The sequence below is a fragment of the Leiobunum rupestre genome, chromosome 6 (genome assembly GCF_980474605.1).
Source record: "Leiobunum rupestre chromosome 6, qqLeiRupe1.1.hap1, whole genome shotgun sequence".
Lineage (NCBI taxonomy): Eukaryota > Metazoa > Arthropoda > Arachnida > Opiliones > Sclerosomatidae > Leiobunum > Leiobunum rupestre.
The window spans coordinates 48,359,779-48,387,429 of record NC_143389.1 but is presented as its reverse complement, the minus strand read 5'-3'; the positions used below and the strand labels follow the sequence as shown (position 1 = coordinate 48,387,429).

Below are 27,651 nucleotides of genomic sequence, written 5' to 3'. Positions count from 1 at the left end.
TTCATATTCCCTGACTATTCCCTGTTTTCCCTGACCATTTTGAGAGATTTTCCCTGACTTATTAAGGCCAAAATTTTTTCATTTATATTTTACTTTTATCAGAAGTTAATAAATTTAGATGGACTTATATTTCAGTAAAAAGGTTATTGCAATGTTGAAAAAATTAGCCAAACATTCAAGGAAATAAATGATAATCGTGGAATTTGTTAAATTACCTTCAAAAAGTGCCAAGAGAAAATTGAATTCCCTGACTTTTCCCTGACGTTTTAGGCCCATTTTCAAATTCCCTGACTTTTCCCGGAATTTTTACCAATTCTTAAAATTCACTGACTTTTTAAGCCCACTTTTAAATTCCCTGACTTTTCCCTGATTTTCCTGTTTTCCCTGACGTGTGGCAACCCTGTGCACTGTAAGCCAGGTACCCCATTTTATAATGGTAGATTATGCAGTCCTGGGTGTACGACGAAATGTTACGGCACCCTTTTATAAAAGCGAAATTTGGTTACGTTTCGCAAAGCATACGGAACCGTTGTGGAAATATTTTGACGCCACTTACTGGGCTTTCAAACCCATTCCTAAGGTCATTATCGTACCTTAATTAGTTTTGTGTAGCACCTCGAGCAGTGAATTTACGCTAGACGTTCATCAAGATCGCGGACGAACCCATGCAGACGTGCTACCTCATGCAAACTGTAGCTTTCGAAGCGAAAAATGTTGCAGTTGCTGTGAAGCTAAAAATTAAATAACAATCCAACGGTCTAGAGGTCGGGGACGGTTAATCATTATCCATGTTTAAATTGATTTTTTTCGGGAAAAAAATTTAAAGAAATTTACCGGTTAATATTTCGGAAAATGATTAAAAAACATGTATTATTCGTAAAATTTCAGCTTTTTATCGAAAAAAACGTCGTTTTTCCGATTAATTTTACAAATTTATCAAAACATTAATCGGATAATACAGAAATATAAATTACTTGATCAAAACGTTTTACGAATAATTTTGAGAGCTTTATCTATTAAATAAAAGTTAACCATCCCCGACCTCTTCCAACCCTTACCGTGGCGCTACCTATCGTGCAAAAGCCAAACTAATTGGACGCTAGAAAACGTATGGCAAAGAAAATTAAGATAACTATGACAATAATTAAATTAAATTTTAACCGAAAACTAACCAGACAGACCACCTGCGATAAAGGCATTAAACGACGCCAGATGACTCGAGTCTACAGCCTACTTTTATTTCGCTTTTAGGAGCCCCAAATCTAGATGAAGGGGCCCCGAACAGCGCCCTTAAATCCGAATTAAAAGCCTGCTGTTTTTAAGTTTCGAACACTGAACAGTGATTTCTAATATTTTTTCGAACGCAGCCTTGATTCGTTGTAGTTGCTATCCTAGCTACTTCAAAAAGTGTTGCATCGTTAGACAGATGATAAATTGCGCGGTATTTCGACTCTCCGAGTCCCAACTTCCAAAATAAAGATAAAATAAAGCGTGGCAACTGGCAACTTTGGCGAGTGTTTTTGCAACAATTGTAAGTGAAAATGGAGAATGCTGTTGGAGGATGTTGCCCATATGTGCATTGTTATGCTCATCGACTAAAAAAAATAACTTCCGAGTACATTTAAACAGTCATGTACATTTCTTTTGTAAATTATTAAAAATAAACCGGTTTTGTCACAGTTTTGTTTAGTTAGTGTATGTAAAGGAGGGGCCCCCAAATTAAAGAATTAAGTAGCCTACCCATAGTAATATCCTGGCGCCGCCACTGGGTGCCTCGGGTATAAGCCTAGCTGATTATATTTAAAATAAGTCGGTCGCAAGCGCAAGAACAGATCACCTACCCCAGGAAGGACTTGCATCAACCTCGAAAAAAGTGCCTTAAAAGTGACGTGCTTTTTTACAGAAAAAAGCGCGCGAAAATTCTTTATTTTTTCTAAATTAAACTTAAAAAGTCGTGCGTGAGCCAGCTTCTACAATATATTTTTTATTATCGAGCGTGCTCGTCTTTTTACCTTCAAAACTGCCTTTACTTGCTGTGAGATGGCGCTCTCTTAAAAAAGCCGCATCATATCCGAGACATAAAAGAAATTTAAACTACTACCAGCGATACTTGTCCCTCTTCAGGTAGATGGTCTGTGGTGCTAGTATCAATCCTTTTCGATTCACCCCATTATTTTCTTATTTTGATATCTCACATACGTATACGGGTATCCAATAGACGCCGTTTAAAGTTGACTACTTTGATATCGATGAACTACTGGTTACACCAGTGACCACCTACTCAAGAGGGACATGTTTAACTGATTGCAATTCATTTTTATTTATGTCTCGAATGTGATGCGGCTTTTTTAAGAACGCGCCATCTCACGCCAAGTTGAGGCACTTTTAAAGGTACAAAAACGAACATTGTATTGTAGAAGCTGGCTCGCGCACGAAATTAAAATAAAGAATTTTCACGCGCTATTTTCTGTTTACTGAAAAAAAATCCCCGTCACTTTTGAGACACCTTTTTCGAGGTTGATGCAAGTCCCTCTTGTTGTAGGTGGTCTTTGGTTACACTAAAGCTGCAAAAGAATTATCGTCAATAGTCCGCGAGTTTCTGTATCACAATAGTGCTGGTGGTATCGTACGCTCATTGCTTAGTTTAGTGTCAGTGAGACCTCAAGCAACGTCACCCAGGCTTTTTCCCATAGAGAAAAACAGCGCGCCTAAAATGGCAACCATGGTCAAAGCTACGGTGTGATATTACCTCTGTTGGAAATATTTTGACGGGCACCATTTACCGAACTTTGGATCCCATCCGTAAGCCCCCTAATGCCCTTTTCAGAGGAGGTCTATAAAACTAGGCTTAGACTCCATTCTAGAACTACAGCGAACCTTTTATACTGAACTATTTGTGAGAAAATAAGCCTTTGTTTACTAAACCCGGGTATATAGCCCTCGTCTGAAAAGTGTATAAAGCGCTCCAGTTTGTTTGCCGTATTGAGACTAAAGCCTAAGCATTTTATAAGGCCAATTTTTTCTAGTTTACGCCATACAGACTGCACGCTACCATCTTTCCTCCAAAACAAAACCAAACGAGAGGGGGGGATTGGAGAGAGAAGCAATTTTGATTACGGACCGCTACCGACATCTCTCGTCGAGTATGAAAACTAATATGATACGCGGGCGATTACAGCGCCGTCTGTTAACGAGGAAGTTAAATAAACGGCGCATTTAATAATAAACAAATTGGCAGGGAAACATTCCGGATTACGTGGTTGACAGATTTGTAATGAACATTGAGCATTATGAAACGCGATTTTGCGATCTATCAACGCCACCGTTATTTTGCCAGTACCAATTTGAACGGTACACTTAACTAAAAATTAGCATTTCCTTATTTAAGGGCATACTTTACAACTAAATTTCTGAATTGTAATTTTTAAATAGCGAATAAAATTACTGAATATTCTAGTTACGGCTGTAAAATAATGATGGATTACCTAAAGGCGGTTTCCGATGAGTGAAAAATTAAATGTAAAAATCCTCTTACTGCAAATGCAAAACCTAACAAAAAAGGGGGAAGTGATTGTAAGCGCAAGGTCCCTGGCACTTCCGAAGAAGTAAATTTATCGGATGGGTGGTTTTAAAAGAAAATAATAAAAAGGGGAATACATTGTTGATTATCGCGGGATAAGTCATTGTTCAGAGGTAAATTGCGTAATTGAAAAGTAGATCAAGGCGAAATATTGAGGTTTATTATAAAAAAATAGGTACAGGTATGTTTCGAAATAAACCCGCGGTTCAGATTTGTCCAATGACTTCGCGCTATGTTAATTAACGTTAAAGAGTTCATTCAAACTCTTAATAAGCTCGTTAAAGTTTTAGAGTCGTTAAGTCTCTAGGCTTTAAGCGAATCATAACTCTCAATAACAGGGTTATAAGTATCTCGGAAACAATTTAAAACCGGGTGCCTTATTCGATCAGTTAATTTAACTCAGTAGATAAGACTGTAGTAATTTTACATGTGAAGATAGGAGACGGCTACTGCAGGTTTGGAATATAACCTCGCAAATACTCCGCCGCTTCGTTATGAAACCAGGATCTTTTAATCGGCTCAATTCTGGAGGAAAGAAACTAAATAAAGGGTAAAATATCCAAGTGTCTGGTCGCGCCATCTAAGAACCGCTTGTGGAACTAATATGATTTTCGGAGCGTAAATTAGAGTAAACAGAATAAAGACTGTACATTACAACGCGTCATCTATTGAATTTTAATATTTTAATATATTATATTATATTATACATCTTTAGATATAAAAAATACAAAACAATTATATTGACACTATAAAAATAATTATAAAAAATTTATTATATGGGGTTTATTATAAAAGTTACTGGCAGCTAGGAGCAACAAACACAGCACCCCACAGAAGGAGAACGCAGCCCGTAAAATGTCGTGTATTTTCTCGCGTACATTTTTAATTGGTTAGACGCTTTAGCGCCTGCTGCCGTCAGAAGGGGAAAATTCGGATATTGTCTTTCCCCCCGCCCGTAAAACGTTCAACGCAAAAGCTCGTCCAATGAAATTAGTACACAACACTGCGTTAGCGTGTTTAAAGGCTAGCTGCGTTTGTTGCTCCTAGCTGGCAGTATAGATGGCGCGCAACAGCACAGTGAGATTGTTTCGGGACTGACTTAATAAAACCGATAGTTCACTGACTTCTACATAAGCCTATCCTGATAAAACTATCATCTATACTTCTATAGTTTCCCGAATAACGAGATATTGAAAAGGATACTAACCAGGTTTGATCTTTCGACGAAACGTCTCGTGGGTGTAGTCTTGACTCAGATAGAAGTTGACGATTCCACCGTCGTATCGTATCATGTCCTCTCTTCACACTTTCCGCCGCTCCAGCATTCGGAAAAACCCTTATGGCTAACCCTCTTTTCATGTGATACACTGTATTTGGGAAATACTTATTATCAGCGTATTAATTATAACAGTGCTTACGGATTAACACTATCTAGGAAATCACTCAGTTTATAATAAATTAACTTGCCTTATTTTCGTTAATTAATAATTAGAAATCATAAAAGTAATCACCCAGCTAAAACTTGCAAAATTCGATAGGATAGATTTCCGAAGTGCTGTTGACAATATTTCTTATAAAGTACTAAAAAAACTTCATTATGTCACCAGTAGATTACCAACATAAAACCTCTAGTTCGCTAAATAAAAGGCGTCATTCTAAACGTTTGAAATACTTCTTAATACCGTTAAAAGTAATATTACATTGCGTAATATAGTGACGTCATGAAACCATAGCGACCAAATAAAAGCGAAGGGAGGGGGATCCCGCATTGTTGACAATCCCCTTCGCTTCCCTGCTCGAAAAAGTTTTATTTATCAACACAAAAGCGTCGAAAACTAATTTAGCGAGGGAAGGTGACGAGTTAATAATGGGCCGCCATTTCCGCGTAAGTAGAATGTGGGGCGTCAGTCCCCTATTACATTCGCGGTGGCAGCGAACCAAGGACTTCGACACGCAAACTAGAAAAATGCCTAGTCCAATAGCCATAAAAACGATTTCTATTAAAAACCTTGGCAGAACAGATATTACGCGGGTTGATCGTTTCGTGCGGGATGGACTTCGTCATTTGGGAATGAAACTCCGGGACGCGAAAAACGTTGAAAAAGCCATTCCATTTCAAGGAGGATTCCGCGTTCGAAATCCTCCTTGATTTAATTGGAACATGGATTCCTGGGCGCGGAGGGGAAAGGTCGTTAAGTGTCCCCTCCTAGTTTACTACTACTATCTCTTATTGTTTGGTATTAAAGTGTCGATTCTTAATAGGTGGAAAGCATGTGGGAGATGAGCGCCTTGGAACGACGGTACTCGGTGCCACCGAGCACGTTATCCGATCCTTCGGGCCGTTACCGCACTACGGAGGACTTGCACGCGTGGAGCATCTATCGACAGAATCTGAACGCCGACTTCACCGATTCCGCCTTGGGTACTGGCGACAAGAACCAGCCGCCGTTTGGCAATTTCCAACTGCGCGAAAGTACCGTTCACACCATTCTTAATCATCCCAAATACGGGCCCAGAGAAAGAAACTCGGAATTGGCGTCCAACGTCTATACTTATCTTAGATTCGGTCTTCCTCGAGTCTTTCCTCACGGTTTACGTCAACCCAGAGACACTTCCAGCGGATACGACTCCAGCGACGACGGCGTTGGCGGTGGCGGACGCGAACACAGATCTCACGGGACGCCTTTGTCACCCAGGAGAAAGACCAGGAGCGATCCCGATTTCAGGTACGTTATTCCGATTACTCGGATTTCCACTTTGGAGAGTTTCGTATTGATCTATTTTGTGTTTAAAGGAATCACATCATTCCGCATCACCACCGCGAAGAAGTGATCACGCATCCCGCGGTGGAAACGTCCTTCGCTCGTTCGGAGCGTCGTTTGAAGGCCAGCAGCGAAGCGGACCTGCTGCACAATGAAGTATTGTCGAGAGGCAGCGCCGGAAGCGGGCATCATATGACTAGAGTGCCTTCCTCGTCGCATCTCAGCGCCATCAACGGGGGATTTCGATCGGGAAGCCATCTCAGTTTAAACCGGTCACACCTCACTCCGGACGGATACAACTCAAACCCGATGCCCAGCATCCACGGTGAAAGCCCGGGGTCAGTTGTCAACGGCGGAGTGATGAGCGACAGAAGGTTCGTTTCGATTTTGGCTTTATCTAATTTTTAGGCGTTGATCCTAACGGAATTCCATTTTTAGAAGCAACTTGGGCTCGAAAGCCGGCTCTAAGACTGGTTCCAAAGCGGGCTCCAACATTTCCCTCAATTCTAGAGCTTCGCGTCAACGTTCCAACTACAGAGCCGAATCAGTCGTCAACAACAAATTAGAAGGCTTTCAAATTACAGACGGACCACTTTTGAACGACCAGTTTTTCCCCAAGGACTCTTTTTACAACGCCTTGCCAGGAGGCGACAGTGAAGTCGGGGTGGGATCCGGAATAAAACACCATCCTCACCTTCAAGTCCGCGACCTTTCTTTCGAGATGGATATGTCTTCGGCTTGGAAGAGACTTTGCGGCGGAGCTAGAACCAAATTGCGTCTTCTCGAAGGCCTCAATTTCGAAGTCCGGGGAGGCGAGATACTCGCCATCATGGCTACTTCCGGTAAGTTAACCAACGTACAAACTGAACCGCTATAGGCTAAGCTAATTTTCATATTTTGCTAGAAATGGAAGGAACGGGTCTTCTAGACATTCTAGCCAATCGTCACAGGAAATGGAGATCGAGACTTCTAGGAGAGATCATCATCAACGGTCTGTACATGAGTCCCGCTAAAATGGAATCTTGCGTTTCCTACGTCCAGAAAGAATCGGTCTTTTTCCTGGACATGAGCGTTAGGCAGACACTCCTCTTTACCACGTTACTCAGGGAGCCAGGCAATGGACAATCATTCGATACCAAAGGAAGGGTGAGAGAGAGCGAACCTTTCCAATTGGTGAGAATAATATCGAAATTAATCCTCCAACCATTTAGATCAACGCTTTGTTGGAAGACTTGGGTTTGGGTCAAGTGAAACATACACGAGTCAGAGACTTGACCGAATCTGAGAAAAGGAGACTAAACGTGGCTTGCCATCTACTTATGGATACTGGTAAGAGTTTTTGCCGAACTGCTTTTAATGATAATAATACCATGAATGAAAAAGACCTCGACTTTTCTTAACCTTGGTTGCGTATTCAGACATTGTTTTGCTGGATCAACCCACGAAAGGAATGGACATTTTCGATACCTTCTTCTTGATGGAATATTTGAGACAATGGGCGGCTCGCGGACGTATCATCATAGTGACGATACATCCTCCAACCTACGAAATATTTACCATGATTTCTAGAAGTAAATATATCGAACTAAGTTCGTAACAAATTTCCATTATTGTTAACTTAAAATCTTTCAGTCGCCCTAATTTCAACGGGAAGAATGCTTTACTTCGGTAAACGTCGAGATATGCTGCCTTACTTCGCTTACATTGATTTTCCATGTCCAGCGTACAAGAATCCGTCAGACTACTACCGTAATATCAAACGCTAACTAGAATCGTCAGCTCGAAATTAAAATTTGAATAAACTTTAGTGGATTTGGTGACTTTGGATAACCTGTCGTCGGAGGCCATGCTGGAATCGAGTCAAAGGGTGGAAAATCTCGTCGATATTTTCCGTCGGCGACAAGAGGCTCTTTCCGACCCGGGTCCGCCGGGACAGCCACCTTCGGGCTTCAAAACGGCCAACTTTTTCACGCAGATTTTGGCCCTCTGGATGTACGTCAAGTTAACTTCTAATACTAAAATCAAAGATAATTAAAATAATTTTATTTAACGCAGACGAGTCCTTATCTACATGTTCCCATTCAACATAATCGGCTTCGTAGCTGACGCCATTCTGGCCGCCATGATGTCCGTCATGGTAGGGGCCATCTTCTGGAATGTAAGATTGGGAAGGGAACAAGAACACGTCAACGATAGGTTCGGGTTTTACTACGCCCTCATGGCCATTGCGGTTTGGCCCTTTTTGCTCAGAGTAGTTGCCAAAGGTATGACGGAACAGACGTGGTGTCTCGATAGCGATTATAATTTCCCTCTGGAACTTCTTTTGCAGTTTGGAGAGAGAAAGAAATAGTATACAGAGACATACGAGAAGGATTGTACGGCAAAGCGGCGTACCTCTTTAGCAAAGTATTTCCAGCAATTCTTCCAGTGTCTCTTTAAATTTGAAGACTAAAATACGTTATTTATTTCAGGCTGTATATAGTTTACCAGTATCAGCGGCGTTAATCGTAGCATACGTGGTACCGGCGTACTCGATGGCCGGCTTAGAAGGGTCGTCGCAGGTTCGTTCTTACGGAATCTACATCGGATACATGCTCCTGTACATGTTTTGTCTCCGAGCGGTGTGTTCGACTTCGGCGTGGTTGTGTTCGTCGCGTCATCTGGCCGCCGTCCTGACCGGCTTCGTCCTGACCATGGTTTTCTTGTCTTCGGGATACGCCATCCATTTGAAAGACCTGTCCTTGATTCTGTTCTGGACCCAGTGGGTCTCGCCCGCCAGGTGGATCACGGAGCAACTGGCCAATTACGAGTTTTACGAACGCTACGAATACATTTTCGAAGGCGAGGGCAAATACTATTGTAGTCACAACCCAGTCGTCCAACAGGACACGGCCATCCTGGTTCGGGCCGAATGCGGAATCAAACAAGACCCGGACGCGCTCAAGTACTTCGGATTCAGGGACGATTGGTCGACTTGGCAACCGCTGGTCATTACTTTCGCTTTCTTATTGACCACTATGGCCGTCGGGTGGGCCACGTTCTTGCTGACCACGGCGGGAACCCGCAAGGCGCGTCCCACCAGAGGGCGTTTCGCCAAAATTTGATCCTTTCGTTTACGCGTATAACAGAACGCTTGCGTAATATTGTAAATGAAATATTAATTATATTAACCTAAATATAATTTAAGAAAATACTTAAATAACGTTGTAGGAGACTGTTATTTTGTGTACATACTGCCACAAAAATCTCAAATTAAAATAACACGTTTTTTCGCGGAAACCATAGAAAGTCAACTACAGTTTGATAGAAAAAAACTTTTTTGTTTGGTACATATATTTTTAAATGTAAATTGTTATAAAATTTCGTATAATTTCAGTGTATTATTTACATCATAATCACGAAAAAATTTATTAAAATCGAATTAAAAATTGGCGCAACGAAGAAGTTTTGAAACCAAAATGGCGACGAAATTATTAGTTTTATAAAAGATTGTGCCAAAAAAATGTGTATTTAGTTTGTAACTCAAGAAAACGAACATCATTTTTTTCCGGACAAAACTTTTTCTTTATTTTTTTACAATGTAATAAACACTTTTGGTTTGTTTTAGAGAAAACAATCATTTTTTGTAAAGTACTAAAATTTACAACTTTGCCGTACTTTTTGTATTTTTATACATTTTTTGGGGATTAAAAATTAAGTACATAAAAATCTGGCGTATGTTAATTCGAGAAAAAATTGCGTAAAATATACATATTTGAGTTTTGGCCGTATCTAAAACTGGGGTGGTTATAGAGTTAGTGTTATTACATTCAAAAAACATACAATAACGTGATATTAATTGAAGCTACGAAATTGGCATTGTTTTTTATTTATCATTAATGACTAGCGATGTCGCTGTTGACGTTATTATTAAGGTAACGATTTACACACAACCGTCGATAAAATAAATACAAATTTGACAAATCTACGATTAACTATCATCGCGTGTCAGTGAAGATTTTATAAATGTATATTCCACTTCGATTGCTTAAGAAATAGTGATTTACAAAAACCCAGCCAGGCACGAGTGTATTACCAAAAATCAAGTTAGCCACGGTACATAACGACAGCTGAATATATACGAACTATTGAATAAAAGGTTTAGACGAGCGGGTTATTGTATAAAAGTTACCAACAAGACCTACGGGTTTAACCCAAAAATTGTTCTCGGTATTTGAATTTGTTCGCTAAAGAAATATAGGGAATAATTTTCAAGTATATAAACATTTTATTTCCCTAAAGGCGTCACTTTCGATGCTAAGAGTAATTGTCTTCGGAGGAGCGAGATAACTCGGAATTTAAGGTATGAACGAGTTGTTTACCGCGAGATAAAGTGAATAATTAGATTGGCCACCCAAACACGAGTGATACGTTTGTAAAAATAATTAGACGAAAATTTCGTGATCAGAGTCGGAATGGGCTCCTTGCAAATGTATTCCAGAATCGTAGGAATCGAAATCGTCCCTTTTGCAATGCAAACTGGCTTGCGAATGGGCGCGTCTCCTTAGCAACGGCATGGCCATCTTGCCGCTACTATGGCAACGGAGACATAAGTTGGAACTGGAGGAACGAGGCCTGTCGGTGGTGTCTCCGTGACAATGATGTCGGTGGTGGTGATGATGGTGGTGATAACTCCCGTTCCTCATGCTAGATGGCAGCGCTGGCCGCTTGGAACTCAAGCCGCAGTTTCCGGGCGTTTTCCCCTTGCCGACGATGTTGGGAGCGTAGTGACTAGAGCAAGACGAAGACAAAGTCGACGCGGGAGACGGAGTGGTGGCCGAAGTGTCCTGGTCGGACAAAGATTCCAGGCTCTCTTTGTCGGACAAGCTGAAATGGCGGCTCTCGTCGAATTCTTCTTCGTCGTCGTCTTCGTCCATTTCTTGACTTAATTCCAAATTCCTTTTCTGTTGGTCTCGAAGTTCGCTGATCGAGTCGTTTAACGACAATAATTGCCGGAAGAGGTCGTTGTCCTGGGCGATCAACGAGGTCTGAAATAATAATAAACGTTCGGTGAGAATCTGAAGCTTTTAATTGGCCCCCCGTTGTCAGCCCAAAGAAAGCGAGCTAATTTGTAAGATTCGGAATAGAACGACATCCCGCGGCGGGTCTCGTTTCGATTATAGACGAAAGTTGAACAAAATATTTCTGGTCGCCCCTGGGCCATTGGCCAAAATTTATAATATCGCCGAAGCTATTTAATCATTGGGCTAAAATTGGGAAGAGAGATAACGAAGAGTCGTGATAAGCTATACATTTTTATTTGCATAAATTTGATCTCGGCAAAAATATGTCGACGTTAATTTCGTTACACATTATAAATGATTGGAAACGAAGTTTCTCCTCCAATAATAAAAGAGTTAAAATTTAAATTTCCTTATACTGATTTTTGAAAAATGAAGGGCTATATAAAGAAAAAACGGCAAACTTTTCTCTTTCTTCGAAAAGATTTGGCAATCACACATCCTTGATTTGAAAAATTAACGGATGATAAAAAAAGGAGCACTTTCTGCTTAAGATTCGACCTAAATAATGGCGAGATACGCCACTTACATTTAAATGATCGACCCACGCGTTCCTAAAATAAAACCATCTATTCCAAACCTGGCGAAAGAAAGCTCTTACAAAAGAAAGATACCACCCCCCCCCCCCCCACTTTTATCGAAATATTAGCCCCCCCCCATCCTTTCTTAAGAGAGGGTACTTGGTATTACGCATTATATATATAATATTGAGTCACGTGTCGACCTCAAGAAAAAAATATTGCCTTCGAAAAATATAATACCACAAATCATTACCGAACGAATGTTTTTCCCGTGAAAGGCCTCAAGCCATTCCTCATTTGTTGGGCATCTTTTCTTAGAAATCATACGCTTTAGAATATACACCCGTTTCTAATATGTTATTAATATTATACAGAAATATTAAATTATATTCATTAAATTAAATTGATTAGAATTTGTTAAATTAAATATAGTAAATAAATTTAGTTAATGCAGTTCAATGTATAACAATATGTTATATTAAATATAGTTAATAAATTTATTTAATTCAATAAATGGATTACAAAATGTTATATGAAATATAGCTAATCAATGTAATAAATTTAATTGATTCAGTTAAATGGTTTACAATTTGTTGTATTAAATATAGTTCATAAATGAAATAAATTTAATTCAGTTAAATGGTTTACAATTTGTTGTATTAAATATAGTTCATAAATGTAATAAATTTAATTCAGTTAAATGGTTTACAATTTGTTGTATTAAATATAGTTCATAATGAAATAAATTTAATTCAGTTAAATGGTTTACAATTTGTTGTATTAAATATAGTTCATAAATGTAATAAATTTAATTCAGTTAAATGGTTTACTATTTGTTGTATTAAATATAGTTCATAAATATAATAAATTTAATTCAGTTAAATGGTTTACAATTTGTTGTATTAAATATAGTTCATAAATGTAATAAATTTAATTCAATTAAATGGTTTACAATTTGTTGTATTAAATATAGTTCATAAATGTAATAAATTTAATTCAGTTAAATGGTTTACAATTTGTTGTATTAAATATAGTTCATAAATATAATAAATTTAATTCAGTTAAATGGTTTACAATTTGTTGTATTAAATATAGTTCATAAATGTAATAAATTTAATTCAGTTAAATGGTTTACAATTTGTTGTATTAAATATAGTTCATAAATGTAATAAATTTAATTCAGTTAAATGGTTTACAATTTGTTGTATTAAATATAGTTCATAAATATAATAAATTTAATTCAGTTAAATGGTTTACAATTTGTTGTATTAAATATAGTTCATAAATGTAATAAATTTAATTAAGTTAAATGGTTTACAATTTGTTGTATTAAATATAGTTCATAAATGTAATAAATTTAATTCAGTTAAATGGTTTACAATTTGTTGTATTAAATATAGTTCATAAATGTAATAAATTTAATTCAGTTAAATGGTTTACAATTTGTTATATTAAATATAGCTAATAAATGTAATAAATTTAATTCAGTTAAATGGTTTATAATTTGTTATATTAAATATAGCTAATAAATGTAATAAATTTAATTGATTCAGTTAAATGGTTTACAATTTGTTATATTAAATATAGCTAATAAATTTAATAAATTTCATTCAGTTAAATTGATTATATTATGTTAATAATATGGTGGCGTAGTGCTTAGCACTTTCACCTCGCAGCTGGGTTCGATCCCAGCTTGTGGCAGTGGGTGGAAACCCCGAAACCACTCCTTCTGCGTTGACTTTGCAAGTTCTCTCCCCACTGGTTATAGAGGTTTTTACCCGAGTTCTTCTGTTTCCCCTCCCATCGGTAATAGTAAGTGTAGTGAGCTGTTGGCTAATGTAGCTAATAAATTTAATCCAGTTAAATGCATTACAATATATTATATCAAATAAATGTTATAAATTGCGTTAAATGGTTTAAAATTTATTACATTAATTATTAAATTTAGCTATTAAATGTAATAAATTTAATTCGGTCAAATGAATTACATTATGGTATATTAAATAAATTTAATTCAGTTGAATATATCACATTTTGTTTAATTATATATAATGGTCCAAAATTATGTTCACTTTTGAACGAGAAAAGGTAAATAATTTCCCGATTATTGCGTAACAATTTAAAGTTCACTAAACAATTCAATCGGAACGAGACTAACGGATTTGGCCGCTATAATCGATTACGAAGATATTATAATTATACGCGTATATCGAATCGATCTAAAATGATAGAGGGGCGCACCTAGTTTATCGATATAGCGATAACCATCCGAATTCCGAGACCTTTGAAATAATTGTCGGGGCCAAAGAGATAATCGCTAAACGTAATATTTCATGAAAAGCCAAGTTCTAAAATTCTTCATTCTGGGCGTTTGGCCGGGGCACCCGAAGAATGTAATCCGCGGTTTCCCCAATTACATGGCCGCAAATTTCGTAACTTTTTCTCCAGCCCTCGATTGTTCCACCCAACCGAACAATGCGTAGACATACGTTTAAGGGCGACATGAAAAAATAAATCAATTTATTTGAGCCGGTACTCTTGGCGAGGAATCATTATTTCTTAGCTTCGGGCAAGGTCATCGATAGAAGCTGGTGGGTTTTGTAGCCTAAAGTACGGTCTATTAGCGCGGTGCCAACAAAAAGTGGTTTCCAACGTTGTTATTAAGGCGGCGTTTCAGGCTTAGAATTTTCTAATTCCAACACTTTGGAAATAACGCCACCATTTTCAAACGAAGTTACGAGTCAAATATCTCCGCGAGCGGGAAAATAGTCTCAGTTGGCCTTTATCCGGGTAACGGCTTTTCACGCGGTTGCCAGAAAGCGAAATAAAAACCTTTAGTACCGTTATTAATAATTTATGTTTTATTGAACATAAATACGTCACTGGTAACGAGCCAAATTTTATCATTTTACAAATAAAAGTAATTTTAAAATCGGAGATTACACCCTTCGATATTAAACCATATTTCGGATTAAAATTAATATTGAAACGCGCAAAAGGCCGGTGTTTGTTGGTGATTTAAACAGTTGTAGCTATCAATACGCCATCGAAATCAACTAAATCAACATTCAGGGTTCATACAACATTTGGAAAATTAATTTCCCTGATATTTCCAGGTTTTCTCCTGGAAATTTCCCTGATATATCCAGGTGCTAAAGCACCGTATGTTTTCGTTTAATCGAAAAAATTACATATAATTATTGAGGCGCTTCCAAACTCAAACGAATTTCCCTGATATATCCAGGTTTTGGTTAAATATTTAAAATTTCCCTGATATATCCAGGTTTTGGTTAAATATTTAAAATTTCCCTGATATCTCCCTGATTTTTTTGGAAAGAATCTGTTTCACTGATATTTCCAGGTTTTCCAGGTTCTACAGGTTTGTATGAACCCTGAACATTCTGGTTTACCGGTTTAGTAAGAAAGATATGGGGATTTACGTAAATATTTACCAAAATAAGAATCTACATTTATTTTCCGTGGCAGGGTAATTTGATCAGATAGAGGGGAAGGGATTAATTTCGGAAACTAGATTGCCGTGAATGTCGCCAATCTTCCATCTAAATAACTAACAAATCGAGATAGAAATATCAGAATTCGGCATTGGAAGTCTTCGTAAAAAACAGCGCCGAGAAAATCCGGTTGATCACATACCGGGAAATAAGAAATATGGCGAGGCCACGATTTCAATATAAATAAACCCGTCCGACTCCCCTTCCCCCCCCCCCCCCCAAAAAAAAACCTCAACTAAATCCTGATTTACAATGTTGACATTATAAAAATTTGAGGGCTTGAAAATTATTTATAACGGGAAGAGGCGGATTAAGCGCTCAAAAAGGTCTGTTCGATTCCAGCTTCTTTCAAAACCATTGAAGTCTCCGATTTCGGAAAACAACGAACAGCGAAGCGAAGCCGAGAGTTCAAAACAATAAAACAAGAGTAACGGAGGGGGAGGGGGGGGCAGGGAAAGGAACTTCATCATAAAGAAAAGAATAAAGGACGTTTGCAACGCGACTAAAGGCTAGTTGAAGGGACGGGATTTGGGAGCGACCGGGTCAATTTAGTTCCGTTAAGGCTCTATGGATTATTATCTACAATGCCGAGATAAGAAAGTTTTCCACGAACAGAATATAGAGAGCGGAAAATGGGATGACGTACGCAATGTGTTCGAGTGGCGGCCTCGTAGGTAACATCGTGTTTGCGGGATCAACCTGGGACGCTCTTAACGGTTGGCAGGCGATTTAAGTAAACGCGGCTCCGCGCTATTCAAGTATACAAACTTCAGCTGGAAACTCTTATCTCTATTAACGCGGTACTAAGATTTACTTTGTCATAAGTGATTTACGCGAGCCTCATTAATACAGACTGCTATTAAAATACTTTTCATAATCCAGCATTCCTCGGACACAGCGGGCGATTTTATTCGCAAAATGCATTCTAAGCGATTTCTACGTGAACCCAAAACAAAATTAACCACAAAAGAAACACGAAAAAATATATTTTTAATCATAAGATAAAATAATTGTGATAAATACACGTATTTTATTTCATATGTTAATTTTCATTATTTCCTATATTTTAGATATATAATAGGGGGGAGGAGTGATCAGGACCAGTTAATTAAGACCTGGGAGGGTCCAGTGGTCACGTGACCAGTACTCTGAAAAAGCTTTTTCTAAGACTGCCTCTTGCCATCTACAAAGCAGTTTCCTGTAGCATGCATAGTCTTAGTCGATAATTCAAAATAACGGTCAAAAACGCCGCCGATCAGTTTCGTAAAATATTTTCGACGGCGTAATCGTCGGCCATTTTTGGTATGGAGATACAGTGTGTCAGAATTTATAGCCCGGTGTACCTAGTAACAGAGACCATACCACCGGAGGCCTATCATCATAGTGCCCTACGCCAGCGTCCACCTAGCCCGGACAGGAGACAAATCCAGCATGGGTAGCAGTACCCTACTACTGATGGTCGCACTCAACCCAGCAGAAGGAGCAGCAATGGGTGGACCAATCCCCACTTCGCACACAGCAGTGGGAGTAAGAGTGGATGCTGTAGCAACTCCAGCCGACATCCTATGGAGATACAGGCCGGAAGGCAGGCAAGGCTGCCAGATTTCGATAGACCGAAAACGGCCAACTCTCTCAAATGTTTTCGTTTTCAAAACGAAAATTTTGCGGCGTAGCTATCGACTAAGACTATTGCGGGATTTGTGCGTAAGTTTCGGTTTTTCACTACCAGGTGGATTCATGTAGCCAATTTGGCCAGTCATTAGCCTAACGTTTAAATCACATTGGTTTATGTTTTAATATATTTAAAATATCTACGCCTCAGATTCTTCGCGTAACTAAAATTTGACCTATAATGGCGTTACCCCTGTGAAGGGATCTTTTCCTTTGTCAAATTTACAATCGATCGATACGCAATAAAATAATCTCGGTACTCTTAAAATCTAAGCAAAACCAGATACCAACTGCTAGGATAATACCCAAGGCACCACTCATCTAGCTATTTTTATTATTATTAATTCAGGTGGCCTGATACTGCCGAGTACCTGAAAACCCAACCTACCCAATTATCCCTGAACTAAATTTCACAGCAGAATTAATAAAAAGTTACATAAACAAACTTGAACGGGCAAAGATTTCAGCCGATAGTGTCAGGATCAACGCGTTTAAAACAAGCGATAATCACGAAAACAAGTTAGGAAAAGACCACCCTTATTAAATAACCCGCGAAAAAGACCACCCTCATTTTTAATCCGGGACACTCGAGTGTACGTTGCGCAAAAAAAAGAGAAAAACCTTCAAAAAGCGCACGCGATGCATTTTCTACACGTTTGTGGAAATGGAAAACCCCTTTCAATTTTGGGGGAGGATGGCGGAAATAGCCCCGCGAAAAAAAAACGTTTCTTTCAGAGAAATCCACGCAAAAACGGATCCAATTGTGGTCGGCTCCGGTTAATGAGTCTGTCGTAGAATCAGCCGGAACCGATGACCTTGCGCCTCGTAATCCCGACCGTCGCCGACCGACTCAAATATCGACTGCCGCTTCTTTTTGCCTCCAACCTCCTAGCTCCAACGACCTCCTCGGATCAAGAATATAAATTTCCATTTATTATTTTTTAAGTAAAAGATGTTTTTCGCCGATTTTTCTTAAGAACTAAAATCTCTTTAAATTCGTTACGCTAAAGAGACGACGCTCTTAAGAACTAAAATCTCTTTAAATTCGTTACGCTAAAGAAGCGATTCTCGTTATCCGATTTCAAAGACCATCAGAAACAGCAATCCATCCGAAATTGCGACAAACTTTAACTTTAAGTGGGGAAGGTTCAAAACGTGCGCCGATTAATAACCTTTACGAAAATTTCGAAACGACGCGTTTATTTTCGAACGTTTTCCTCGTAATTAGGTCGTTTAATTTCCAATTATATTGTCTACTTTTAAGGTTGTCAGCCGCCCATCAGCCTGTTACCAAACCAATACTTTTTGTTTAACAAAAGTAAAAAGTTTATTCCTTCCTTTTTCTAACTCGGTTGAGGTTATTTATAAACATTATTACTTTTTAGAGAAGTAGTTACCAAATATTTTGGTTGCGTTATTAAGTTAAAAATTGTTTGTTTCATAATAGTTTCAAAAATACCTTTTAATAATTTTCCTAAATTTATTTAAAGCGGAGATCTTTAAATAGCGCTAGCTACCACTTATTTTTACTTCGTTTTAAATTATCAATCGGTCGAGAGATTTTGTTAATTATTTCGAACTGAGGACGAAGGAACTCATTTCCACCAAAACCGTAACAAGGCTTTAATTCTGAATCGTTTAGACAAGAAATTACGAGAAAAAAACTACAAAAAGTAATAAAAACAATGGGGTAACCAAACTGGAGACGCTAAAATAAACGGCGAATATCAATGTCACCTTTCGCGTTGCTCGTTTCAAAATATATTGAAAAAAAATAGCAGACGACACGACTCGTTGCCTCTTCCTTACATCCATTCGGTTCTTTTTGTTAGAAAAATAATAAAAAAACCTCTAAAAAAATATCGTCGGTTTCCGCTTGAGAGTGGTATAAGTCTAAATGTATTTGTACTTCCGTTACGGGCCGACGATTGCTCCTAGAGGGCGCGCTGTGGTCACGCTACGAGTACCCTATTCACCCGATAGTTTGGTCTTATTTACTCTACCATAAACCGCGTCTACCGTACACTCGCCAGGCCTTGTTCGGAGCTTCCAAGTGAGTGCGCAACAGACACTGACATCCAAAGAGGTTGGCAACACCTTCACCTTCAACTGGAAGTTATCAATCCGAAACATTCGCGCGTTTTTCTCGAAAACTACGTTGCGTGACTTTTATAAATCTGTGGGCATACTACTAAAACTTCAGCAATACCATTATCGAAGTTATTAGCCTTAATGGTATCATTTCGAAATACACCATTTATATAAATTATTCTTATAATATATTACAGTACTTAAAAGTGCATAAACTTTGAGGTTAGTTTATCGTAGTTGCCTTGGAAAGTAAATTATTTTTTACCCCGATTGTTAAGAATTGCCAGCCCCGGAAATAAGGGGCAACTATTATCAATTAAAAATCACATTTTTAAATTTTAATGAACCCTGAAGAAATATTAGCGAATTTCCGCAATTCCGGATTTCAAGTTATTTTTCACTATCGCGCATTCCGCGTGAGATACTGATGCTAAACGCTTCGAAATATGTCGATAATTTGACGAATATAATTTACATTTTTACGCGAACTGGAGTCCTTGGAAATCTTAACGACCGCTGATAGACGCTAATAATTATTTTTCAGTTTCAAAAAACTTTCTTAGAAAAAAAATGTTATTTGGTAATTAGTCGCGAGGAGGTTAATTAAACCCGTTATTATAATTTGTCCCGAAGACATTCTTCCGCGCGATACAAACGAGTTTCCGATATTATCGGGAAAAGTAAAATTGAAAGTAACGAGTTTTGCGCCCACCAGCTTCGACTCGACACCCAAAATATTTAAACATAAACCCCATTGTCATATGAATAATTGAAAAATCATTACTATCCACAAAGAAAAACAGAGGTTGACGTAAATACTGAAATATCGAGGCTATCGTGTATCGACAGATTTTATTTCATATTTTCTTATTTTTTATCCCTTACGAAAGACGTATTCATCCAATGTTATTCGTTTGAAGCGAGTAAATTTGTTTAAAACATCATACATAACTTTCTAAATCTAAGGCGATAAATATATACAGGGTGTTTCAAAAGGTTAGGCAAACATTTTAAGTAGTCGTAGGGGGTGAGTTGAGAAGTGTCACTGTTTTTTCCCCATTTTCCTACGATGAGTTAAAAGAGCGCCAGAGAGCTTCAATTTGTGGCCTACTAGCCCCTGGAAGTAGGCTGCAACAAGCGCAAAACCAGTTTGCTCGCCGAATTGAATCGTTTCCGCTAAGGCCTAGTTCTGATTTCGCCCGCTAGGACCGATGGCGTTTGAATCAAACTTATTTTCGAAGATAACTATCCCTGTGAGTTATTGTTAATCCATGATACATCCAAGTTTCTGATATAGCTAGAAACATTTTAGAAAATATTGAGAAAGTCAACCTTACAATTGATAAGAAAATTACAAAGGCCTAGACGATTTGGCCAACTGAAGTAAGCATTTAAAGGTCCTCTAGCAGACAGACATTTGAGACGTTTCTCGCTATTTTCGACAACGTATATCCTTCCAGTCTATCATTTTAAGCGCATTGAATGCGAAAAAGATCGAATTTAGCGAAACCCGAATAACCCCTGGTAAGTAATAAGGCCTTCGCGAAAATGACGCGACTGTCGTACAACTGGAACCGCTGACACTCGCAGCCAGAAAAGAGACTAATTAATCCCTCAAACTAGTTATACGCAACAATGGCTTTCCGTTGTTGTCGGCGGTGGCCAAACCGTAAAACTATATCGAGTGTCCACTTAAAAACATCAGTAATTCTTTCATCGCGGTGGCGTACGTCATTTCTACAACAGCCGGTATCTAATGATCCAAAGGCATCGGTCAACCTCATTGTGGGTTAACTGTAGTTCGAAACCCGAAAAATCGGTAATGTTCTTAGACTTACGGTATGTTTTTTTCACTTACGAGACAATGAAAAACCCTGCTCGCGGTTTTACAACAACAATGACGTATTAAAAAAAAACATCTTGTCCGCCATCACAGTCAATACGAAAAGAAATTAAAAACTGGCCGATTCAACGCCAAGCACTGGGCGAGTTCGAGTTTTAATAACAATGAAGGGAATTTTTACGTAGGCTGTCATTTGGCATCTTAGATATAAAGAAACGTGACTTGGTACAAAGAAAATGTAATAAAAAAAAAACATTCTTTACGGAGGTGTTAGAGAGAAAAATGTCTTTGGTTCATTTCGTTAATAATGAAGTAGACACGAACGCGACTATAACACGCGAAATGGGCCAAGGTTGGTAGTGTCTCATTCTGTCGTTCGATGCAAATCCGCGGCCGCGGTTTGAAGGAGTCGCGAGTAGCCGAAGATGGACGTACGAGAAATGTGACGAATGAATCTTACACGGTATTCAAATTTATATTTTCAATCATACGCGTGCTATAATCGAAGGCCTATACTTTAGAAAATAAAATGAAAAAAAAAAGAGTTAAAATCAGCACCACCTGGTGTCAAAACACGAAGCTTATAATAAGAGGATTTCGGGTTTAACCTTTTTCGTATTTTTCCAGCCATAATAATACCGGTATAGGAAATCTTTTTCATTTTAAAATTTCACAAAGAAAAAATATTAAAGATTAAGGTCCTTAAATAATGTTTTGACTGAAAGTTTCTAATTCGAAAAAAAAATTAAAAGAAATCTTGAATTGAATAAGCTCGGTCAACGCCCATAGAATCTACGATGAAGGTTTTTATCCCTCGAAATTTCCTATTTCGCGTAGAAATTATTAAAAAAAATCCTTATAGTCGGTTCGGTCTAAGTTAACAACGGTACGAAGCGCGGGAAACGGTAAAGTCTACGAGAATTGTATTTATAGTTCGCTAATTTACGAATAAACAATTCTATTCGTAGTTTCACGCTAAGCTAAACCCAACAACTTTCGCCACAAAAGTAAGATGTTTTTTGAAGGAAACGTCTTCATTGAAAAGCTAGGGTCGTGTCCAATCTTGCGTAAAATTAATTAAGCAGTCTTATGAAAAATGTTAAAAGCTTATCCGAATAAAAAGGCCACTTCAATTGTTAACTCTTCTGTATACAAATTTATTATCCCGATTACCTTCCAATCCTAATTACCATACGGTTTTTCCATTCAAGGCTATCTCGGTAAGCGCCGTAAGATAAAGAGAACGCGCGATAAACGAGTTTTTCGTCTAATTTATCGAGTTTTGTCAGAGAATTAAAAATTAATTTGAATAAGCGAAAAAGTTAATCCGTGGATAGTAATTAGAATTTGAATTTTTTATTTTATTCCGGAAAATTTCTAAGCCTATTCGTAATTTTCACTGTTTAAAATCAGGAAACATCAATTTTCTATTCACAAAATTCGACATATTTTTCCAAAACATTTAGTCAACCTGGGGTGGGTCAAAATTCTAGTTGGTTTGAATGAAGAAAACAGTTTTTATGACCAAGGCTTAGTTCCATATTTTGAAATATATACTTTTATAGTTATTTCATTGTTTGTATAAAAATAGATGAATGTAGTAACGAACCGAAGTTATCGAAATAGCGCTCAGAATCACAGGACGTTTTCCTTATGAAAATGATGAGAAAATCGAGTTAAATAAAAGCTAATTTCCATCCCCGTATTTTGAAGCGAGAAATTGCAATTGGGAATTGTGGGTATAGCTATTTCCATGTATAAAAAATGGTTTCATTTCGGTTTTTTTTTCGGCCTAGGAGCGCGCAAAATTTCAAACTCGAGGTCAAAATGTAACTTCATAAGGAAAACGTCTCCAACATGGAGAGTATAGCAGTCTGATAACTTCGGTTCATTTACTTTTGGTAATATTACACATCTATATAAATGTAGACGTATTTTAGGAATAATTACAAGAATTTGTCTTCGCCAGTTGACATAAGAAATTTCAACCAAGTTGTACAAAATGTTGGCTAGCGTGAAATGCTACTCTTACGTTCCTGAGCGTTAATAAGGCAAACCCCACCGACCAATTAAAGAAGAAAGAATTGCGGATTTCTCACTTCAAACGGGCTTAAGATAAAAGAAATTAGCGGGTGGTATTTGGGTTACGATACATTATCGCGGCGCCTCTACAAAATACGGTGAAGTGTGCGAAAAACACCATGTGTTTGCTCATTTAACAGAAAGAAATTAAATAAGGACTAGAAGCCTTTGTCATTCTGGTTTTCACACCCTTTCCCTCGTGAAAAAAAGAGGCAAAATCACTTTTGCAAAATGTTTTCAGACAATCGCGGAAAGAGAAAGGAATTTGAAACCAGTTTCTCTCGTAACGCGCAAATATTTCGCTCTGAATCGGTCAAAAAAAATATATTAAAATGAAATTATCAGAAGAAAAACTATTAAACCAGGAAATCCAGTTATTTTTGCATAGAATCACGTTTCCAAAAAAAAAACAAATAAAAAACATGGCAGTGTTGCCCGACCTATCAAACCTTTATTTATTTATATTATAGCGCCATCTGTACGCCGAGGAAAAATTAAAATGCGAGAGACGAGAATTGGGTAATGAACGCGCTCATTAAAAGAGGCGCGGTTACATTATTTCCTACTTCTATCTTCCGAGCTCTTGTCTTTCAACGCCAACATCATTTTCTAACCCATCCACTTGCCCAAATTACTTCGGAATGGGTGCCTTATTCTGGTTCTCCGCGTGCCGAAAATTCACAAACCGTTGTTTTCAAAACGAAAACGAGTTGGCCTCGGACATAACGTAGTTTTCCGCAGTGATGGGCACCGCTCCTCTCAATATGAGCGCTTTTGTTATTATTAGCGAAATTGAGCAGCAAAAGGGGTTTTTTTTAAACAAAGAGCGGACAACGAAAATGTGAGGAGCACCAATTTCAACGCTCAAAAAAGAGTGAAAAGAGAGGAGCGCTAATTTTACCGCTCAAAAAAAGAGTGAAAAGAGAGGAGCGCTAATTTTACCGCTCAAAAAAGAGTGAAAAGAGAGGAGCGCTAATTTTACCGCTCAAAAAAGAGTGAAAAGAGAGGAGCGCTAATTTTACCGCTCAAAAAAGAGTGAAAAGAGAGGAGCGCTAATTTTACCGCTCAAAAAAGAGTGAAAAGAGAGGAGCGCTAATTTTACCGCTCAAAAAAAGAGTGAAAAGAGAGGAGCGCTAATTTTACCGCTCAAAAAAGAGTGAAAAGAGAGGAGCGCTAATTTTACCGCTCAAAAAAAGAGTGAAAAGAGAGGAGCGCTAATTTTACCGCTCAAAAAAGAGTGAAAAGAGAGGAGCGCTAATTTTACCGCTCAAAAAAGAGTGAAAAGAGAGGAGCGCTAATTTTACCGCTCAAAAAAGAGTGAAAAGAGAGGAGCGCTAATTTTACCGCTCAAAAAAGAGTGAAAAGAGAGGAGCGCTAATTTTACCGCTCAAAAAAGAGTGAAAAGAGAGGAGCGCTAATTTTACTGCTCAAAAAAGAGCGAAAAGAGAGGAGCGCTAATTTTACCACTCAAAAATTCGTGAGCGTGAGTGGATATTAGGCGAGCGGTGAATAAGGTGAGCGGCTCTTTGACGAAAATACCCAACACTGGTCTTCCGATTTATGAAAAGTTTAAAGTGGAATTTTTAAGCTGACCGACTATTTTCCTTCCTGCCTTTGAGTGCGTTAAATTTGCCCATAGAAAAAAAAATCCCCACCCTTTTATATACCGCTGTAGTATATTGGTTGATGACGTACCGAAAGGTTTTAGAACTTGAACTACGTAAAATTTACTGAAAAACGAAATCCATACTATCTTAGAATTATAGGTTAATATTAGTATTAAAGGAGCTTTAGTCCCATTCGACCGAAATCCCATTCGACCGAAGGCGGTTTTTGAGGTGTCCCATTTGACCGAATTCCGCCGAAACGTGCGGTTTTTATGTGTCCCATTCGACCGAACGCTTTTATGTGTCCCATTCGACCGAACGCTTTTATGTGTCTCATTCGACCGAACGCTGCTATATAAATTGGCTTTTGCTATGTTTTCTATTTAGTTACTGAAGTCGTTTGCAATGGAGCGGATAGCTAATAAAGGAGGGTATTTATACTTAACCAACTCTAACCTAACCTAACCTAACCTAAACATGGATCTTCGATAGTACATACCTTATAAATAAAATACCAAATCACCCCGCCAATTGGGCTACAATTTAAAATTCTTTCGGTCGAATGGGAATAAACGATTAAAGGATAGTATAGAAATTATAGGATCGCGGGGGGGGGGGGGGCATGAAATAGCACTATGGCACAAACTTTTCTAATTTACCAATTACGAATTTTAATGCCCAGTCTCCCATTGTTAGTGTCTATCATATTAAACGGTTTCTTTATATTCCGCCGAAGACAGACGTAAAATGAAGAACAATAGAATAAACTATACCGCCTGTAATTGGGAGCTTCTAATTAGACTGCCACCGTTACAATTAGTAGATTTATTTTACGTATCCGCACTCGAAACTATATCACTGAAATCCGGGAAATTAAAGCGTCGGCCAAAGCTTAATTAGCTTCTCGGAATTTAAGGATTCTCAGAAAAAAGGAGACCCTCCATCATGATATTCAATCTCCCGCTCGGTCCTCTGGCGCGGCGGCCTGGCTCGTTCATTTTAGCAGAGAGATCGTCCCCTCGCGTCAGATTGATATCAGAAAATGGAAAAATTGCGGTCAAAAACCCCGGACCAAATGGCGGAGAGCCCCCGAAATTTTGGCCAAAAATTGAAGATTTTTCACAGCGAGGAGGCCATTACGGATGCGCGGGATACCACGCATTTGATCTCATCAAAATGCTAATGTCATGCAAAACCTGTTATAAAGGTAGCAATTAACCGATTTCAAAATTAAGTTTTTTGCGCGTGACAATAACTTCATATTAGGTTGTTTCGGGATTTCGGAGTAGGGTGAGAAGAGTAAGGCTATGACGTCATTTTACTCCGATTCTGCGGTGGCGAATAGTTTGAGTCGGAGTAAAAACGTTTTTCCAAAATGGCTGCCTGTGGCCTTTTTAGCAGATAAATTCTGGCTAGCAGATGATAAAAACCGATTGACTCTTTACACCTCCTTTTCAGAAGAGGAAAAAGAGTAGCCCTAATACTCTGGAACAAGCGAATAGTTTCTGGGGCGGAGTAATTTTCATCTCCGGAACAGGCGAATATAGACTTGGCACTCCGTAGCTTTGGCCATGGCCGCCATTGTGGTCATATTTTTCGCCCCACGATAAAAACTATTGAAAAAAAAACTGTGACGTAGCACTGCCAAGTCCCTCTAGAACGTTTTAGAGTAAAAAAAAGTTCACTAAATCCGAGAACAGGCGAAAAGAAACCCCCTATTATGAGGTACAGCGTGCTTATTTACCAGTTTTTTTACCCTAAAATGGCGACGTATTTTCACGCGCAAAACGAATTTTAAGATCCATCAATCATTAACTAAATCTGTGTCGACTGTTTTAAGTCAAACTTGATGTAACGAAACGTCGGTATCAATCAAATAATCGAGTTGTTTCTCGTTAATGGTAAATAGCTTGTCACAAATTGCCACGCTCTTTGACTATATCACGTTAAACCGATTTGTCAATTATCGTGAGTTTTCTAAAATACAGAACCAATTCCTTTTGTCTTATCCGCACGAAAGCTTACATTATATAGAATCCGTTGTCTCGTAAGAAATGAGCAGCCTTGACAAGGTCGTTACGATATTACCCAGCCATTGTAAACGGCATTTAACAAAAGAATCATTAAATCTTCGTGGCCGGTGACCAAAGAGCGAAAACGGCCGTCCTACTTAAATTACGAACGAAGCTCGAATTTCAGAAAACTAAGGGCAACTTCCAATTTAGATTTCGACATATCCCAAATACGTCTTTTAAGCGGGCCAGCCTTTACGGGGGAGGACGCTTGTAGTTTTCCAGCCGGACCTGACATCATTAATTTCAAACACAATCAGAAACCTTTTTCTTCCGCGCTGGAACTAACAAAACGTTGGCGCCTCATTTTTTTTTCATTTTCTTTAATTCTTTCACTTTTTCCAATTAAATAAGAATTATATAACTCCCACGTTTCTGCAATTTCCTACAAGACTTTCGCGTTTTCTAAACTCTCCTTTTTAGGCGCGCGCCACCGAACAAATTGTCGCTTCTTGAAGTTCTTTTCTTATTATCGAAATAGAGAAAAACCATTTTTTAATTTATTTAACTCGGAAAAAGCAGACAGTTAAAATGTGGCCGTGGGTGTTTTAGGCTGGTACTTTTAAAAAAAAGAGTATTTTTTATTTAAAAATGGGCGGTTACGGGAATTCCCCAAATACACACAAAGACAAAAAACCAGGAAATTACGCGGCCCTCGATAAGTTTATATTAAAAAGAAAATTTTAAAATTAACCGTTATTCAATACGCTATTATACCGATTACGAAAAATATTAAATTTAGTCTAAATATATCCCCATTACGGACTATTTTTTACCGCAAAAATAAAGAACGCGTTTCTACGGGAAATTACTTCCTTTACAGGTAATCTTTATCTAACATTGAAATTTT

General features: G+C 38.2%; 2 protein-coding genes across 3 annotated transcripts in view; one reads left to right on the top strand and one right to left on the bottom strand.

Moving 5' to 3' along the window:
• The window catches only part of LOC149941299 (ATP-binding cassette sub-family G member 8), a 40,985-nt gene extending 31,027 nt beyond the window's left edge, over window positions 1-9,958 (top strand). The window contains exons 1-12 of one of the 2 annotated variants that reach the window (XM_090177222.1): window positions 5,645-5,768; window positions 5,843-6,306; window positions 6,375-6,716; window positions 6,781-7,184; window positions 7,247-7,488; window positions 7,554-7,671; window positions 7,761-7,913; window positions 7,975-8,091; window positions 8,151-8,334; window positions 8,398-8,606; window positions 8,672-8,748; window positions 8,814-9,958. In XM_090177222.1, the coding sequence (XP_090033348.1) occupies window positions 5,742-5,768; window positions 5,843-6,306; window positions 6,375-6,716; window positions 6,781-7,184; window positions 7,247-7,488; window positions 7,554-7,671; window positions 7,761-7,913; window positions 7,975-8,091; window positions 8,151-8,334; window positions 8,398-8,606; window positions 8,672-8,748; window positions 8,814-9,446 (2,970 nt within the window). In that variant the 5' untranslated portion in view covers window positions 5,645-5,741 and the 3' untranslated portion in view covers window positions 9,447-9,958. Of the gene's footprint in view, window positions 1-5,644; window positions 5,769-5,842; window positions 6,307-6,374; window positions 6,717-6,780; window positions 7,185-7,246; window positions 7,489-7,553; window positions 7,672-7,760; window positions 7,914-7,974; window positions 8,092-8,150; window positions 8,335-8,397; window positions 8,607-8,671; window positions 8,749-8,813 lie in introns of those variants that run through there. The other variant, XM_090177223.1, reaches the window with a different exon arrangement.
• Window positions 9,959-9,986: 28 nt separating this feature from the next.
• The window catches only part of LOC149941298 (uncharacterized), a 36,861-nt gene continuing 19,196 nt past the window's right edge, over window positions 9,987-27,651 (bottom strand). The window contains exon 2 of the mRNA XM_090177225.1: window positions 9,987-11,369. Within this exon, the coding sequence (XP_090033351.1) occupies window positions 10,767-11,369 (603 nt within the window). The 3' untranslated portion in view covers window positions 9,987-10,766. The remainder of the gene's footprint in view (window positions 11,370-27,651) is intronic.